General features: G+C 36.0%; 1 protein-coding gene across 2 annotated transcripts; it reads right to left on the bottom strand.

Annotated features, from left to right (window-relative positions):
* Nucleotides 1-292: 292 nt before the first annotated feature.
* LOC139895657 (F-box/LRR-repeat protein At3g48880) lies at nt 293-3,709 on the bottom strand. Of its 2 annotated transcripts, XM_071878183.1 has the most exons (4): nt 3,486-3,709; nt 2,763-2,889; nt 2,059-2,440; nt 293-1,100 (listed from the first exon to the last, which is right to left on the bottom strand). In XM_071878183.1, exons 2-4 carry the CDS (start codon nt 2,836-2,838, stop codon nt 542-544), a joined length of 1,017 nt encoding a protein of 338 aa, XP_071734284.1. In that variant the 5' UTR covers nt 2,839-2,889; nt 3,486-3,709; the 3' UTR covers nt 293-541. The 2 variants fall into 2 exon arrangements, with proteins under 2 accessions (XP_071734284.1, XP_071734285.1); XM_071878184.1 differs by lacking the exon at nt 2,763-2,889 and having other exon boundaries at nt 3,486-3,698.
* Between the last annotated feature and the right edge of the window lie 11,514 nt (nt 3,710-15,223).

Here is a 15,223-nt window from a genome sequence, read left to right as displayed (position 1 = left end):
TCTTAAAAAATCTTATTCAAAATATTATCTTAAACCTTATCCGGATTGCCCGTAAATCGCAAGTCGCCCATTTGCAACTTGCATCTAGGGTAAATCATTCAACATCTACTCGCAAAATTCAGCAAATCTTTCTAAAGCCCAAGTAGATGTTTCGTTTTAGACTCGGGTTTTATAAATTTAGTCAGCAAGATCATGCGCTAGTACACTACATACTACCAAAAAAAATGAATGACTCAAAGTACCCAAGGTTAATAATAAACTAGTTCTCCAAGAAGAAAGAAACTCAACAGTCTTAAAAAGCAGCATATAGTATGCAGGGCTGTACTGAACATCACATATTCACACACTACATACATCACATACTACATATCCTTTTTCATTGTAAACTTGGGCTTCACCCTAGACATACACTTTATTCTCTCTTTCCTCCACATATATATACATAATACATATGCAAAATTATACCAAAAAAGGGGGGAAAAAACAAACAAAAAAAAATTATCTTCCAATTGTTCATATTCTTGATTCTTGATCTAAAATCTCATATTGCAAGAGACTTTACCTCATCTTCCTTCCATGAACCTTCTTCATACTTGTACCACCTCATAAAACCTTCATCAGCCTTGGTTCTCTGACACATAGTGCACGATTCATCTCTGCACGTGAAAAAGTTACGCAAACGTGAACCCTTGTCCAAAATAGTATCATCAAGCTTCTCGACCACTCTTCTACTAGCAGGAGCTGGACGGTCTTCTACAATGTAGCAATGTGATATGTTAAGCACCTCTAGATTCTTCAATCCATTCAGAATAAGTAGCAATGCGTCCAAGTGGAGCATCGAGCACCGAAGACTTAAAACTTTGAGGTTAGGAACACAACGTATGAGTGTTTGCACGAATAAGATGTCACATGGGCCGAAGATTTTTAGTTGTGAAAATTTCTTGCAGTTTTTGGAGATTTCTTCCATGAGATAAGGTGGATTGGCTATACTTGGCATTGCAAGGGATTCGAGATCCTTCCACATCCTAATAGACTTGCATATCCCCGTTTTCTTTATTCGGTTCCATGCAGGTAACACCAACCGTTTCAGGTTTGGGCTCCTGCATTCACAATCACAAAGACTGAGCTTTCAAACTCGCATAGTACTAAGGGGGTCAGTTTTGACCAATTAACTTATGAATTGGTCGTGAGATTCACGTTAGTTATATATCCAACATTTACAAAAAAAAAAAAAAAAAAAAAAATTTAGCTTAAAAGAAAACAGATCGAAAGTCGCTTAAAAGCTAAAACCTACTGAATGAATGAACAAAGTATTAAGCAAACAATTACTATTATTGAAACAGTAACTTTTTTAATTAGTTCTCGCATACTAATTATTATACACAGTTAACCATATAGACGACAATGGTTTCAGTCAACCCTGCCCGCCTTCACCAGTGCCAATGTTACCCAATTTGACACATTGTTGTTTGGCTTGATGCACGACCAACTCTAATAGACAGATGTGTTGGAACATACAGGTCCAAAGTATACTTGCTTTCTTACCAAGTATTTCAACTATCCTACATATACAATCAAATATAAAGCAAGATATAAGAAACACTTGGGCAATGTTCTTATAATATTACTTAACAAAACTGCAATTACCTTATGAATTTAAAGTTTCTATTTATAACTACAAAATAACATCATAATCTAACCACCCACTAAGAACGAGAGCCATGAACCCATGCCTACTCCTAATGAAACTACTGCTCCTAATCAGTTGTCAACTGACTCGTTCTCTGCCTTCTTAATCGAGATTAATAATTCACGTGTTTGAGCTGGAATATCTGACTGGGCTGTTGTGGCCCACTAATCCTGATAACGGGCTGGTATCTTGGGCCTCAAGATTACCCAACAAAATGAAAGGGATCATGGATATACAACCACGCTATGTGTTACGATATCAAGTTTCACTAACGAAATTAAATATAATATAAGTTTCTTCATTTTCAATTTCTTTAGATTAATACATCACAAAAGATAAGGGAAAAAAGATAATGGTGAATATGATACCTTTCAGCAGTGTATGTCAACTGATCATCAGTGACATATGAATAGAAATGGAAAATCAGAGTTGTAACACATTCACGGCTGAGATTCAGAGAAATCTTAAGAAGTCTTGTGAGTTGTTTATCAGATCGTCCATCCACGTACACATAAGGTTCTAACGGGATTTTTATGTAGTTGGATTTCAACATTGACAAATCAAGTGTTTTCCATAACAGTGGATCACAAGCAGCATAACGCCATGAGCTACATATTTGACCCAAACCAGAAGTCAACTCAAAAATGTCAAACCCTTGAAATATCTTCACCAGAATGTCTGTATCTAGATCCTCCCACTTCCTTGTATCCTCCTCTTCCATTATTAAGTTTTTCGCCACACCAACAAAACCTATACACCCCGACAAAAAGTAGTTAATTTAAAAGCTTCATAGCTAAAATTATGTATCTTTTTAACACCAAAGAAGGACTAATAGGCCTTTAGGTATGAAGGCGTAAACATGGAAAATTCCATCCAAATAATTAATCAGGAAAAATATAATGTGGTATTATCATAAAATAACTTAACATAAAGGTGCAGTCAAATATAACGAATCTTCCTGGTAGGATCTCCTACCAGTTTCTTCATAATTCAATTGAGACACAGGTTCTGTACAAAGGTTATCTTGATAGGTTGTTTAATTTCTAAGAAGAATTAAATGTTACCAACGTACCATACAATTGTTGCAGAGCGAATACTGAAAATACAAGCAAATCAACAATCTTATATGCCTTAACTCTATCTGGCATACATGGTATTCATCATGCAAACTAAATCATGAATTTATCAGGGACCTCTTCCTAAAAAACTAAAAGCAATAAGAAGCGTTGAAGTACAGTGATCATAACAAAATTCAAAACAATAAAACTGAATTTCTTATGTAAAACCTATAAAACAAAGGACATATGGACATCTATGATACATAAACAAATTTAAGATGCAAACTATTCACTTTCGTTTAATCGCCATAAATAAACAAGAAATCACACATTTCATGGACCTCCTTCGGATAATTTGTTTTCTACACCCTTTTCTGATCAACCATCAATAGCATTTTTAAAACAGAATCCAAATTAATGTAACCTTCAATCTCTGAAACAATCTGAAATTACTTCATCCATACTTCATAATAGACCAAACCAAAGCTTAAAAATATAATCATAAACCCTAATTTTGACAATCATAGCCCATTTTGGGGGTAACTTTCCAACTGGTAATTATTAGTTCAATTTTGACATCAAACAAGACAATTTTAATCGAATTTAACTATATGTACCGATCAAGTATTATGAACCAGACAATTAACTACGAAATAAGATTTTCAATTAAGTTAAGCATCCGATCATCTGAATGACTGAATTTATGCAATTCAAAACCAAATTAACATCATACATACCTTGAAATAATCCGCTGTTGTTTTGGTTTTATTTCTAAAATCGGAAAACCTAGGACCCCATTTTCAAGTAGTCGTAGGATGATTTATGTGAGTTTTAATAATAATAATTAGTATCGTTTGTTGAAAAAGAGAACAAAAATAAATAGGATCGGAAATTGAGGTAACTGAAATTAATGTTGGGTTAAAATTAGTAGGAGAGGAACGCTTGTATCTGATTGACTTTATTCTGTTGCAGTTAGGTACACTTATCGTCTTTGCGGTCCGTTAAACGTTTTCACTTACTCGCACTATATCCCATAATTGTCATCTTAATTTCTAAAAGTCTCTCTTGTCTATATTTAAAAATCTACTACGTAATACGGAGTACTTATGCGGTCAATACTACCGGTAAAAAAAAAAAAAAAAAAAAAAAAAAAACTCAATCTGTTAACATAAATCAAAAAATTAAAAATGAAAAAATATTTTTTAAAGTTAAAATATAACAGTTATTTTGAGACGAAAAATATATATATATATTTTTTTACGTTTAATAGTGTGTAACGACCCCAATTCCGTTTACCAAAAACGAAGCACATTTTTTTTATTATATAAGTTAGGTCCCAATATCCCATTAATAATACATAACATTTTCACTCTGTTTTAACCGAAAACATAATATCATAACGTTACGTTTAATAACTTAATATAACCCTTGGTACACAAATGACACATTACAAAATCATTTATAACAATGACCCAATTACACAGAACACGGGTTAATACTCAATAACCCAACCCAATACCAAGAGCATAATCCCGTAGATTACCAAATCCCCAATCCACGTCCAAAACTCCGAAAGCTACCCCATCGAGCCCAAGCGCTCCTACACATCTAGTCTAACGACTAGCTAGCCTTACAATCACAATACCTGTAAAAAGGTAAACAACGAGAGGAGTAATCTAACGCTTAGTGAGTGCAATAAGTATACACATACATATATAATATACCTACTTGCAACCACCTACTCACATACCACAAACATGCTAGCAATATAATATTAGCATACGAACTTCAAGTATAAAGCTAATAACCTCCATTACCGCAACTAGCATAAACAATAGCATATACTCAAAAATATAATATGCTATACTACAATACATACACAAACTATATGGTTAACCATACGTACAAGGGAATGGTGCTCACGAAAGACCATCGGAGTTCACAACATCCATTAGCGTACTTAATACCGCGTATCACTAACCCCTGGGTGGTGTCTTAACACCGCGACTAACCCACCCTCTATGACAAAGTGGTGTCTTAACACCGCGACTAACTCACATGTCATTAAATCCCGGAGTGGTGTCTTAACACCGCGACTAACCCACTCATTACGTAGTATGTGATGTCTTAACACCGCGACTACCCCACATTTCATTAATTTTCGGAGTGGTGTCTTAACACCGCGACTAACCCACTCGTTACATATTATGTGGTGTCTTAACACCGCGATTACCCCACATTTCATTAATTTCCGGAGTGGTGTCTTAACACCGCGACTAACCCACTCGTTACGTATTATGCGGTGTCTTAAAACCGCGACTACCCCACATTTCATTAATTTCTGGAGTGGTGTCTTAACACCGCGACTAACCCACTCGTTACGTATTATGTGGTGTCTTAACACCGCGACTACCCCACATTTCACGCCACACAAATAAATACATTATATACATACATGAATAATTATTCCACTCACCCTAACGCCTCGATGAAGTGCAAATCCAAATCCCGCAACTCGCCAATGGAACGTACCTATTCCGTTTATCACATAATCATCAATACAAACTCATTTGGACTCTCGATCCGCCCAAATGAACAACAAGTGCAAATCACGCCCTTTTGCACTTTTAACGCTACTCGAAAGTCCAAAACTAACGAGACTAGTTCCCGCGTTCTCGAAATACCCAAAGACACCACATATAGCCATTAAACACCCACTAGCCCGCATATTCGCCCAAAAACCCATTTTGACCCTTAGCAAAGTCAAATTCTCCCATTTGCTAGTTTTGACTTCAAAACGCCATTAACTCAAATTTGTACTATAACTTAACTCATTTTAAGTTTACAAACCTCACACAATCGATAATTGGTCCATTATTACCCAATGATAACGCCAAAATTATACATATTTGTTGTCGTTATTTCGATCCGATTTTGTATCAATTTGTATGTAATTGTCGTACTTGTGTATTTTAGTAAGTTAAAATGTGTGTATAATCCGTTGCGAGTGTTGAAGTGATGATTTATCAAAAACATTGCTGATTTTATAAGATTCTGCGCACCTGCACCGTTTTGGCCATAACTTGGTCATACGGACTCGAAAAAAGGTGAATCCAGAGCCCAGACGTCCGTAACTCAGAGCAATACAACTTTCATTTAGACATTTCCTCATTTTACTCAAGGGATGCGGCGCATCTGAAAGGGATACGGCGCATCTGTGCAGTTTTCTTGTTCGAAAGTATTAAATGCGGCGTTTCAGAGGCATACGGCGCATCAGTAAGGTCAGATGCGGCGCATCTCTTTTAGATGCGGCGCATCTGGGCATAAAACGTCAAAAATGAGCTGTAAATGACCTGTACATGAGCTGGGTGGTAGGTGAGAAGGTGATGCGGCGCATCACAAAGAGATGCGGCACATCGGAGGCTGAAATACCTACTTTTCTTGCTATTTAAAGGGTCTAAACTCATTCTAAACACACACCACAATATAGATCAGTTCTAGTCCGAGAAGGGGGCTTCCCCCAGCCATTCTAAAGGGTTCTTCACCCTTTTGAGCATCAAGATTGAAGAAGAGATCATACGTTACGATAGGTACTATCGGTTTCATTTATTTTAGTGATAAGATTATGAATTCCTAGTGTTTTGATTGTATCGTTGTAACCTTCATTATTATGATTGGCTAAAGCCTTGTGTGTTTACTTTAATGTAAGATTTATGGTTTGGGATTGTTCCACCTTTTAATGTTATTTAAGTTATTATGATGTTTGATTGATTAAATTACCATGTCCAATCAAAAGAACCATAGTTATGCTAGTTTGGTACATTTCTTCAATTACATAGATTGTTAACTACATGTGACACTAGGAACACGATCTATGCTTCAATACTTTTAGTAATCTAGACGGGTAAACATATACTTAATTGACGACTTTGCTATATGTTTAGATCGGTAATTGAATAAGTACTAGAACTACATAGTCATGAATTTACCTCAAGTGATTGTTGTTGACGTGGCGTGGATATACCATACATAACTCCCTAAATTTATACAAGATTCAAATATCACAAAAAGCACGCACAATCTATCGAGCACTTAAAACCCGGTTGCTATAGTACTTAATTCAAGTATTCTTATCAAGTTCGTCCCGTGAGAGCGGTGTAGATTATGCATTTGAAACTAATAGTTATCCTAGGGGTTTTGTTTGATTGGCGGGGGGGGGGGGGGGGGTTGCGAGAGATTTTGACTAATCAGCTAAATTTGCGATAAACAAACTAAAACTTAACAAGTAACGAGTAATCAAGAAATGCGTAATCAATATGATGAAGAGTGTTCACTTATCTAATCCTCTTTATGCTTAGATGACCCTTGTTTTCCTCAAATTGTTATCACTTAAGTTGTTTGAACTAGTAAATATTCTTAATCCAATTTTGCCTTGCAAATTCACATAAGCTTAGCAACACTAGATCAAGTAATGTATGAGTTGATTATTGAGATTATGCCCGGGTTAAAATCACTTAAAACCCTTTAACCATCAAAGTCACCTAAGATAGTTAAACACCACTATGATGAACAAAGGTCAATTGAAAACCAACCTAGCCTAGAAACATAATCACTTGAAATTCCTATTCTAGTTGTCTAGATCACCAAAGGTGTTGAAGCACAAATTGATTCACTACTAAAATTACTTAAAGAGCTACTCAATTCATGTAATCAAAGTAAAACCAATATCAAACATAGCAATGGACCTCATGGCTAACTCAATAACACTAGCTCATGTATTTTCATTCAAAACAACTTTCATTCAATAGATTAAGGGCACATCATGCATTAAAGATTCATAGATAAGCAAACACAAGAGATTTAGCTACTCATAACAAAGATTACACTAGCAATAATCATGAAAGCATCAATAAACATCATCTTGAGTGATTACAAGCTAAGATTCAAAGATAAATGATGATAAACAAAGATTACAAGTAAAGATTAAACTTAGATGAAGATTAAGTAAAGATTACAACTATTTGATTCAAAATAAGAAAGAGTAAAATTAAGATTACAACCTAAATTGATAACAAAAGAAAGATCTAGCACTAATGAATATGAAACTTGAGCTTGCTTCCTCCAAATCACCTTAGAACTCTAATGGATGATGAAATTAGGGTTTTGTGTGTGTAATTCGGAGTAAAAACTGTAGCTCTCTTGCCAAATGACCTATCTTATTCTATTTATAGTGGTGAGGAAAGTGGGCTGAATCAGCGTCAGGAGCGCCGCTTTTGACAGAGGTGCGGCGCTCTTGGCTTCAATTGGTGCGGCGCTGTTGACTTAGGTGCGGCGCTCTAGGCTTCATCTGGTGCGGCGCTGTTGGCTTAGGTGTGGCGCTCTTGGAGCTGTAGGAACGACGCTTCTGCCCCCGAAGAGCGACGCTTCTGCTCACTGTGAAGAAATTGAGACAAAACGTTGGTGATTGCGCCGCTTTTACCATAGGTGCGGCGCTCTGGGCTGTGAGGTGCGGCGCTCCTTAATCAGGAGCGGCGCTCTTGATGCTGTTTTCTGCACTTGTCATTTTCTTTGCACTTTTTGAACATTTCTTGGTCAATTTTACACCAAGTTAGGCATTTTGCCTTGAGTGGACACTTTGGCACAGGAAAACAACTTTAAAGCCCCAACGATCATCAAAACCGAATAAAATGAGGTCGATATTGCGTAGTAAATATGTCTAAATGGAGCAATATCAAACCCCCTACATTTGAACCTTGCTTGTCCTCAGACAAGCAAATCAATAGAACAAGGCTTGGAGAAAATAAACGTTTAATGATTAGAGCCAAAGTGCAATGTAGGCAACAAGTGATACCTTTTTAGAATGAGCACTTTGTTGGCTAACATGAACTCCAAAACCTTTTAAAATTGTTGAGGACCAAGCATTCTCCTACTCTTCTTCTTCTACTAGTGGCATGAGCATAAATCAACGCTTCCATAATCTTCAATCACCACCAAATCAACAACAATCCAAACCTAGGTCTACCCGAAACAATCATTCCCCGGTCAAGATCTACTACATCACCTAAGAGGCCATCAAACACCAAATCATCAAGCCTAAGGTTCATCACAATCAACACTTTGACCTCCTTGACCTTGACCAATTATGTATGATTCGCGGAATAGCCATCAATCAAGCCAAAAATCAACGCTATTCATAAAATAAGAAAATTCACCACTATACAAACAAGGTGACATAAAATATAGGCAACAAGCTCAAATCACCATAAAGCTCACAAAATGTACCTAAATTGAGAAGGGCTCATGAAAAATCATCAAAATTACCGTTCGCAAAGAATTCCTTCATGTAAAAAGCACATGCCCCGAAAAGTATGATCCTTTAGTCAACCCCGCGATGGCTATACCTCTTCCACCTCCATGCCCCCCAAAACACCTAATTTTTCGTCAATTCCAAAATATGATATCGTCAATTCCAAGTTTAGGGTTAAGGTGGGTGCGCCAAAGCGTAGGAGACTAGTTACCCCTATCTTTATGGTCGATCCGGGCATAGGATGACCAGCACTCATCAAGCTTTCTATCACAACTCTATGGTTTCTCTCATAATAGGGCGAAAGCATTGACGGAGGTTCGTGGAATTAGGGCCCCACGTGGCCAAAAAAAGAGATCCATCAATTCTAAATTTTTGGGCGGAATTTGAATTCCTTGACGAGCGGGTGAGACAAACTTAACTTGGAAGACTTTAACTCACAAGCTTGGAACAAAAATTGACTTGAAAGACTTTACTTTCAAGTTTGGTACCCGAGATTACTTGGAAGACTTTACTTCCAAGTGTTTGATTTTTCTACTTCCCACATAACAAACTTTTATGCTTATTTTAAGAAAAGGTAGGAAGTAGTTACTACCTTTCCGTTAGTTGAAATCTCAACAAGGTGCCATAGCTTTTGGCTATGGGTTGTGTTGTCTAGCAACACTAGCACGAAGCCATTGCTCTTCATCAAGAAGATAGCACACGTTGAAGCTCGGTGGCTCCTCTTCCCTCGGTATGATACATCGGTTGAACCATCTTGAAATGATGAGAAAACCAATGTCAATATGAAATAGTGTGGATTAGGAAGTGTGCCACACCAAGTAGTACGAAATTCGGGAGACTTTACTCCCTACCAAAATGGATGGACTTGAGTCATCCGGAAGTGCTAAAGCACGAAGCTTTAAACAATTGGTTTTTTTTTGAAGTAATGAAAGACTTTACTTTCACTTGGTATTACAATTGCCAACATAAGGGAAGACTTTACTTCCCCAAAAATTTGAAACACAATGGAAAAAGACTTTACTTTTTCCAAAAAGTTTGAAAATTTTCACAAGTTTTAACCATTTTAGATGTTTATGATGTTAGTTAATGTAATGGTTCAAAACTTGTTCCAAAAATTGATCAACAATGCAAGTTTTAGCCTTTATAGAGCGTATGTGATAAGTTTAACCTGAAAAAGTTCAAAATGACCCGAGATTTACTCTCCCCTACATTTAGTTTGATGCAATGCCCTCATTGTATTAAATCAAAGAATATTTAGAAAATTGAGGGGCATTTTGAATTAGAATAGAGAAGAGAAGAGAAAATAAAAACCGGAGTAGATCAATTGATCTTTGTTGGCACCATTTGAGAAACTTAGTCACCAAATTTGCTTGCATGTTGTTGCACCATTCGTTGAGCCAAAAGAAGGAGCCAAGTGCATATGGCATTCCTTACAATTTGAAATATGCTCACAAGGTACAAGAATGTGTGGGGCCATACTCGGGTGAGTATGAGCACCCACAATAAACCCACAATGATCCAAAAATATCAAGCAAGTTATACCAATAACTATCTCCATAATGATACACGAAACCGAACAATTTACTTCACCAATATCACAAGCAAACGATAGATTCAACGCTTCACACACAAACACAATATAACAATAATGATAACCACATCATGCATGCACAAATCGAATAATCAACCATCACAACAAAGTGACATCAAACACAAATATCCATAGACAAAACATCACGTTCCTAGAAAGTATTTAATTATTACAAACCACAATCAAACTTAAATTGTTTAATCCGGGAATCACATAACCTCCGGATCCAAATACCATCATTCAAACCATAAATAAAATAGTTTTCAAACTTACCACGACCATCAAGCACTTGTTCAAATTTCTTCCCAAACCAACCGCCCATAATTATTACAAACCAACAATTTAAATTAAAAGTTTTCCCAACAAACAAACACCAAATGTTTTCACCAAAGCAAGAGTTAAGAGAGCGAGAACACAACCATAAAAGTTACCACCAACTATACCCTCCTGAGTAAGAGCTTCCGTATTGGTCCGAATTTGGATAGTCATAGTAGTTTGGCGGTGTAGATTGTTGATGCGGATCTTGTGGTTGTTGTTTCCTTAAGCTTTCGAAGTAAGCGAACTCCTCGGCCCTCCTATACCCTTCATTTGGGTCATAATCATTGAACGGTTGATTCCTCGGGTGTTGTTGGTCATACGGGTCATATGTAGGAGCAAATGGTTGTGGAGCATTTGGGTCCGCACGGCCTAGTTGACTACAATGGACTTGCCATTGTGAAACCGCGCGAAGCCCCGAAAAGTTATAGCTCGCCTCGTATGATTGATTTTATTGGTTGATGTTGATTTGTTTAAATTGGTTTGCAATCCAAGCGGGATTATACTCGTTCGAGACACCGCTACTTTGACTTTGAGTTCGACTACTCTCACGCCTAACCCTTTCCTCCGCTTCTTTCTCAGCTCTACCAAAATCAAACCATTTCCTCATAATCTTGTTCATGTCCCGCTTGAGAATTCTACCCCCCTTAAAATCCGCATAACCAAATGGATTCATTTCCATGGGCGTAAACCTTGAAAGACCAACCCTCAAATACTTAGCAATCTTTGTCACAAACACGCTACCCACCGTACCCTTTTTCGCTTTCGTTCCCATCTTGTCAAAGAGATAATCGGTAATCGCATGAGGAACATGAATGTGTGTCTTATGGAAGATTTGGTGAGTAAGCCAAATGTCTAGATAAGACATCTTTTCATTGCTATTAAAACGGTAGTTGACTGTATTGGCGATGAATCGCGCTATTGTTCTAAAATTATGGGTCCTAAGGGTGTTGGCTACGGTTTTACCCAGGCTAAAGACTCCACTACTAATTTCATGCCAGGCTGCAGGGTAATTAAATTCTTTAGTGTTGAGGACCGGAATGTTGCAATGCAAAAGGTAGTCCCAAAGGGCATAGGAATTCTTAAACTCAGAGTAGATTCCTAAGGCTCTAATGAATTGGAGCATGCTCATTGTTCTTTGTTTTCCCCCCAACTGGAAGGTCATGTAGCTGATCCTATGCTTGACACCGTGAAATTCACAAATAAGGTTGAGGCGAACTCTAGGGTAGGGACAACGTAGATGGGCTCATTGTACCTTAAAATTGAGACCCAGGGATTGATTCTCATATTTCCATACTCGACCTCAAAAAGTCATTCTGTTTCATTCGTGAAACCACCCTCATCTAAAAGTGCCCAATCAATTGCCTTTCTAACATAAAAAGTCTCTTTAAGCCTAATTGCTAAACCATCCCTAAAGCATGGGTTAATTAGGATCATTTGCAACCAAGGGTCCGTAGAGAGCCTTTGAATATCCTCAGGGATCTGAGGCATTTCTTCATCCCCAATCTCCTCAACTTCCTGAACTGGCTTCTTACCCATTCCTTTAACACCTATACTCTTTTGATGCTTCCCACTACCTGAGCCGCCATGCGACTGTGTTGGAACATTGGTCTGCATGTCAAGACAACAAAGAAAAACATTATGGAGAAATACAAGTTAGCATACAATAATTCACTTTCAAGCTCTAGCCACAATTCCCAAGTTGATTTCAAAAAAATTCACAATTAGTTTCATCATATAAGATATGTGCGTGAATAACAAATATGAATAAAACAATTGCATTTAGTCATGACAATAAGTGAGATCAAACATGAGCAAAGACTTAGTGAACTACCAAACTTTTACAAAAAGTTGCACATTCAGCTCATGCGATAGATTTGTTAACAACATGTAGTATCATAAGCTAAACATGCATTACATTCATCTGCTAGGTTCCTCTTGGTCAAACATGGTCAACATGAAAAAGTTGCAAAAAGTCACCCCTAGTCAAAGCCTAATTATTGAAAAATTTAACTAAGACAAGAGTAATCATCAAATCATTTCAACTTTACATGCTATGATATCAATATACCGCAAACAAGCACAGTAACACAAACCACAACTCGAATTAGTCAAACCAAGTCAAAACCCTAGTTTATGAACCCTAATTTGCAATGTCAAATCATACAAGCATGAAAAATGGATTCAAAGCAAGATTATTATGGTAGACTATCAATTAAGCATCAACATCAACACCTAACACTCTAATTTAGCTCGAATCTAAAAACCCCCAAATTGGATGAACCCTAGAAATCCAAAGTTGAAATCTTTGTAACTAAGCATGCAAAACATGTTAATCAACAACAATGTAGTCTAGAATCATCAACAAATTGAACATTAACATCATTATTCAAGCATAATCTACTAATTAAGCATAAAGAGAAAAATTGTAAAAATCACCCAAATCATGTTAAAGAATGAATTAGAATGATAGATTCTTACTTTTCCCATGTTAAGTGATGAAGATTTGCAAGAAAATGGATGTAATCTGAAGTATTGGGTCGATTTATGGTGATTAGGGTTGTAGTTGCGCCGCTATTAGAGAGAAAAATTGAGTTGGGTGTGAAAAAAATGGTGTTTTAGGTCCAAAATTGTTTAAGTAACAGATGCAAAAGCGCCGCACCTGACACAGGTGCGCCGCTCCTGCCAGCTCAAAAGCGCCGCAATTGGGTAAAAGCGTCGCTCCTGGACAAGCAAAATCGTTGCTCCTAAGTGTGAGAGTGAAAGGATCCGAAACTAATCATCCGGACAGTGTCCATATTGATTACAAACGAATTACAACAGTTGATAACATCGCGAGGTACTAGACCTCTATATGATACATTTTACAAACGTTGCATTTATTCTTAAAAGGCAATCTAACTTTACATCAAACATTATTAAACTCGTCTAACATTTCTCGATATCCGAATGACTCATTCTGTCATTTACTTAATAAATGTCTTTAATGATCTTCAATGACTCGAATGCAACGTTCTTGTAACATGACTTAAATGGTCCCAACTAGTATTCTTTATATGAGCTAATGCACAGCGGAAGTCTTAATTCGTACCTGAGAATAACATGCTTTAAAAAGTCAACATAAAGTTGGTGAGATATATAGGTTTGATGCTAGCAGCGTTATAACAATGGACCACAAGATTTCATATTCATAAGCGTTTAAATAAAAATATTCTAAGTGGTTGAGCACTTGGTAACCATACTTAACAATTAATCACGTCGCATATTCCCTTTAATATGAAATCTTACTACACTGTACCAAGTGTAGTCACGAAACGAAGTACTGTGCAACCGTTGAATACTGGTCGTCCAGTCCGGTTGGGGTTGTCAGGCCCGATAGATCTATCAACAGGATTCGCGTTTACAATACCGCTGTAAATAATAGTTACCAAGCTACAGGGAAGTATGCCAGTGGTACAACTCAACGTAGAATATATTTTCAGTTACTTGTGTCCATAACGTAAATCATTTATAAAAACAGCGCATGTATTCTCAGCCCAAAAATATTTAGAGTTCAAAAGAGATCTATATACTCACCTAATGTATTTTGTAGCAAAAATACATATAACACCGTTGAACACTTATAAGGTTGGCCTTCGATTCACGAACCTAATTAATTATATATTTATATATTGGTTAATAACAAAATAAAGTCAATTTACAGTGTTCCACAATCCTAATGCTCGAGACCAATATGTAAAAGTTAATAAAAATTCGTTTGACTCAAAAAGATTTCCAAAAATTCTAAATATAACTATATATCACTGTTTTATATCCTCAAATATTTTTACAATACTTATTAAGGTAAATAATAATATAATTCTTTTTATAATATCTTAAAATTATACCAAATTTTGATATAAAGATACTTTTTACTTTTAAACAATATTTTTAAATAATAATTTTAATATTAATATTATTGATGATAATAATTTTATAGTTTTAGTATCAATAATATTTTTAATTACAATAAAAATAATAACTTTATAGTTTTTATAAAAATATTATTTTCTTTGAAATATTAATAACAACAATCATAATAATCGTAAAAATAATATTTTTAGTAAAATGATATTTAATAGTTTTAATAACAATAACCATTAAAATAAAAATTTTATAGTTGTTAATAAAAATATTAGTTTTCCCATAAAAATCATAATATCAATAATAATAGAAATTTATAACATCGACGTAATGTTAAAATATTCATTTTTGATAATTTG

The sequence above is a fragment of the Rutidosis leptorrhynchoides genome, chromosome 3, assembly GCF_046630445.1.
Source record: "Rutidosis leptorrhynchoides isolate AG116_Rl617_1_P2 chromosome 3, CSIRO_AGI_Rlap_v1, whole genome shotgun sequence".
In the NCBI taxonomy this organism is placed as follows: domain Eukaryota; kingdom Viridiplantae; phylum Streptophyta; class Magnoliopsida; order Asterales; family Asteraceae; genus Rutidosis; species Rutidosis leptorrhynchoides.
Note: the sequence above shows the minus strand (reverse complement) of the source record. Positions and strands in the feature narration are given on the sequence as shown.

Excerpts from the sequence above, each read along its gene's own strand:
- LOC139895657 (XM_071878183.1), bottom strand. The coding sequence starts at position 2,838 with ATGCCAGATAGAGTTAAGGCATATAAGATTGTTGATTTGCTTGTATTT. Across the intron at positions 2,441-2,762 it reads CGCTCTGCAACAATTGTATG|GTTTTGTTGGTGTGGCGAAA; the intron begins GTACGTTGGTAA and ends CGGGGTGTATAG. Across the intron at positions 1,101-2,058 it reads TTGACATACACTGCTGAAAG|GAGCCCAAACCTGAAACGGT; the intron begins GTATCATATTCA and ends TTGTGAATGCAG.